The sequence below is a fragment of the Lagopus leucura genome, unplaced genomic scaffold (assembly GCF_019238085.1).
Source record: "Lagopus leucura isolate 7727_CA_CO unplaced genomic scaffold, USGS_WTPT01 Super-Scaffold_100009, whole genome shotgun sequence".
NCBI classification, from domain to species: domain Eukaryota; kingdom Metazoa; phylum Chordata; class Aves; order Galliformes; family Phasianidae; genus Lagopus; species Lagopus leucura.
Window position 1 is genome coordinate 5793219 of NW_024962266.1, and position 2799 is coordinate 5796017.

The window sequence follows — 2799 nt, forward strand, 5'->3', positions numbered from 1 at the left end:
TCTCCATGACAACAACAGCAACATTTAAAACTTGGCAAGTTGTCGTAACAAAGCACTGGAGGTGTTGGGGGCTCTGCAGTGGGCTGCTCATTTCCTAAGAAGCTCATGAAGCCAGCGCCTGCTTGCTGGGATGAGACAACAGTGCTCTGAGCTGTTTGTCTGCAAAAGCCCTTCACACTCAATGGATTCAATCAATAGGTTCAAACCTGCACTTCTGCAGCAGAAGAGCTCCTCGCCCTTGTCATCTTCCACCACCCCTGAGCGTGCATGCAAAGCTGGTGCCACATCTTACTGGAGAAATTGGGTGTTTTAAACATCTCCTTGTGCTGCCTCCAGAGTAGGAGGGTTCTGACTCTGTCTTTTACTTTAAAAGGAGCAGTGCTTCCTCTCGTCTTAATGCTAGGGGTAAATACTGCAGGAACAAGCAGCTGTGGTCCCACAGTCTGCAGAGGTGCAGACTGTGTATTTGCTGATGGACATGGCAGTGTGGCTGTGCATGCAGGATGTGTACTCAGTGTACTCAGGCCTGTGTGTGCCCCTGTGCTTTCGGCCTCCTGCCCAGCATGAGGAAGGCTCTGGTAACAGGAAGCCTAGAATGCTATTCCTATGGCCAAGCCCATGCTCTGCTGGACCACTTGCCTCTGGAAAACAACAACACAGGGCTGGCTCATACGGAGATGCCCTCCAGTTTGACTTTTTTGCTTAGAAGACCCTCTGTTGTGGGGTGTGTGGAGTCAGACACCAGACATGTAAGTGCCAGGAAGGACTAGTGGATGTCCCATCACTGCTGCAGCACCCTGGGGCTGGGCTGGATGGCCACTGGGTGCCCACTGCTGGGACTACATCCCTCCACAGGAAAGCAGAGAGAGACCTTGCTCCATGCCTCTGGCTCGGTGGTTGGACAAAAATACTGCCATGGGTCTGCCAGCACCTCCCCGCTCACCCACAGCCCAGGGCAGTCACAGCACACACACATGCAGTCCCTGCTGTAGTGCGAGTCTTTATTGGGTTGGGTGTCCCCTTGGAGCTGTGCCCCAAAAAGGCCCCTCACAGCAGAGGGCACCGCTTCCCTCCTACATGAGGAACCTGGAGAGGTCCTCCTTGATTTCAGCCTCATCCCACGGCCCGTGGATGTTGTCCTTGAGCTGCTGAAGCCGGATGAGGCAGTAAGGGCAGAGGCAGGAAACAGAGAGCAGCAGCGAGGCAAAGAGCACAGCACCCACACTGGAGACGCTTGCCAGCCCCACAAGGGCAACCAATGCAAACAGCGTAGTCACCCCCACATAGCAGTATGGCGTCCGGGCCTTCAGCTTCTTCTGCAGCATGGGCCAGAGGGCAAAGATCTGCATTGCAAAGGTGACCATGACGAAGGCGTGCAGGGAGCGAGGCAGACGAGAGGCCAGGCACACCGAAGCGAAGATGGCCATGTTGAGGGACAGCGTGCTGGACACGATGGCGGCGTTGGCGCCGTAGTCAAAGAAGATGAGGTGGCCGAGGAGCATGAAGGCCGACATGGCGTAGATGGTGTCTGTGCTGATGGACTCTGTCAGTGTCTTCAGCACTGGTGAGAAGCCGTAGGTGAAGGCGGTGAACACCAGCGTGCTCTTCAGGTCTGCCCACCGTGTCCGCCCGCTCTGCCGCCGCCCGACCCCGGCGTCAACGGCATCAAAGAGGACGTAGCCAAGCAGAGAAGTGAGCAGGGCTGCCCCAAACAGCCCCTGCGGGCTCAGCACCCCGGCATCCATGTACCACCAGGTTACAACAAAGACACACACGCTGCAGAGCTGCTGCACCACCACCCCCGACTCGAAGACCACGTTCCAGTACTGGTACTGGCGGGCGTGGATGTTCTTCCGCAGCTCCTCCAGGAACCGCTGGTCCACGTAGTTATCGGGGAAGGGCTGCCGCTCGTACAGCACCTTCTGCCAGCACCGCCTCGGGCTCGTCTCCACCTGCGCACAGACCATCCTCCCACGGGCTGCCTCAGAGGAGGCCTGCACGCGGCTCCGCTCCTCTCCTCCGCTCACAGCCTGACGATGCTCTCAGAGACCTGGGAAAGAGCAGGGTGCGGGTTAACCGTGACGTAAGGTTCCCCCTTGGGCTGCGGGACGGCCACGAGATTCGGGCAGCCCGCCCGGGACAAAAGGCAGCGAGCGAGCAAGAGCGGCTGCGCATCCCTCCCTCCGAGCCAGCGATCCATTCTGCCGGCCCGCCCTGCTCCAGCCGCGAGGACGGCGCTCACCCCCCTCCCCGCCCGCCCGGCTACACCGCACCGCGCTCCGCGGCTCCCTCCGGCCGCCGCCGCCTCCGCCGGGCCCGGCGCGGCGCAAGGGACGCCGGGGCGCTCGGAGGCGCCCCCTGGCGGAGGAGCCCGGCCGCCGAGCGGGTGTCCGCTGCCCCCGGAGCTGGGCGGTGCTGGAGCCGGGCCGGAAGGGAGAAGGGCCGGGAGGGGCGGTGTGCAGGGGATGCTCATCGCCTGTTGGAGGCGATCGTAATCAATTTGGTAGCTGTGGGTAAATGAAATCGCTTACAAGCTTAGTTAGCGGCTTGGACTTTTTTTATTTTTTATTTTTTGCCAGAGCCTTCCCCCAGGTGCTGCGATCCCACGGCCTGGGGATTTGAGAGTTTGAAAGAAGCCGTGTTCCGCCGTGGCAGAAGAAAGCTGTGCCAGGGGGTGGACGCGGTGGGCCGGGGGCGATGGGCACCCTTGCCAGCCCATCCTGCACTGACGCTGCTTTCTGCTCACGTTCCAGGCTCTTGGCTCACCACCCACTGACTCCTGCAGCTGCGTCACAGCAG

The 2799-nt window shown here is 60.2% G+C and overlaps 1 protein-coding gene across 1 annotated transcript; it reads right to left on the reverse strand.

Annotated features, from left to right (window-relative positions):
- Positions 1-975: 975 nt before the first annotated feature.
- On the reverse strand, positions 976-2315 carry PIGC (phosphatidylinositol glycan anchor biosynthesis class C). The gene is made up of 2 exons (XM_042873827.1): positions 2274-2315; positions 976-2050 (listed from the first exon to the last, which is right to left on the reverse strand). Exon 2 carries the CDS (start codon positions 1965-1967, stop codon positions 1074-1076), a length of 894 nt encoding a protein of 297 aa, XP_042729761.1. The 5' UTR covers positions 1968-2050; positions 2274-2315; the 3' UTR covers positions 976-1073.
- Positions 2316-2799: the final 484 nt, after the last annotated feature.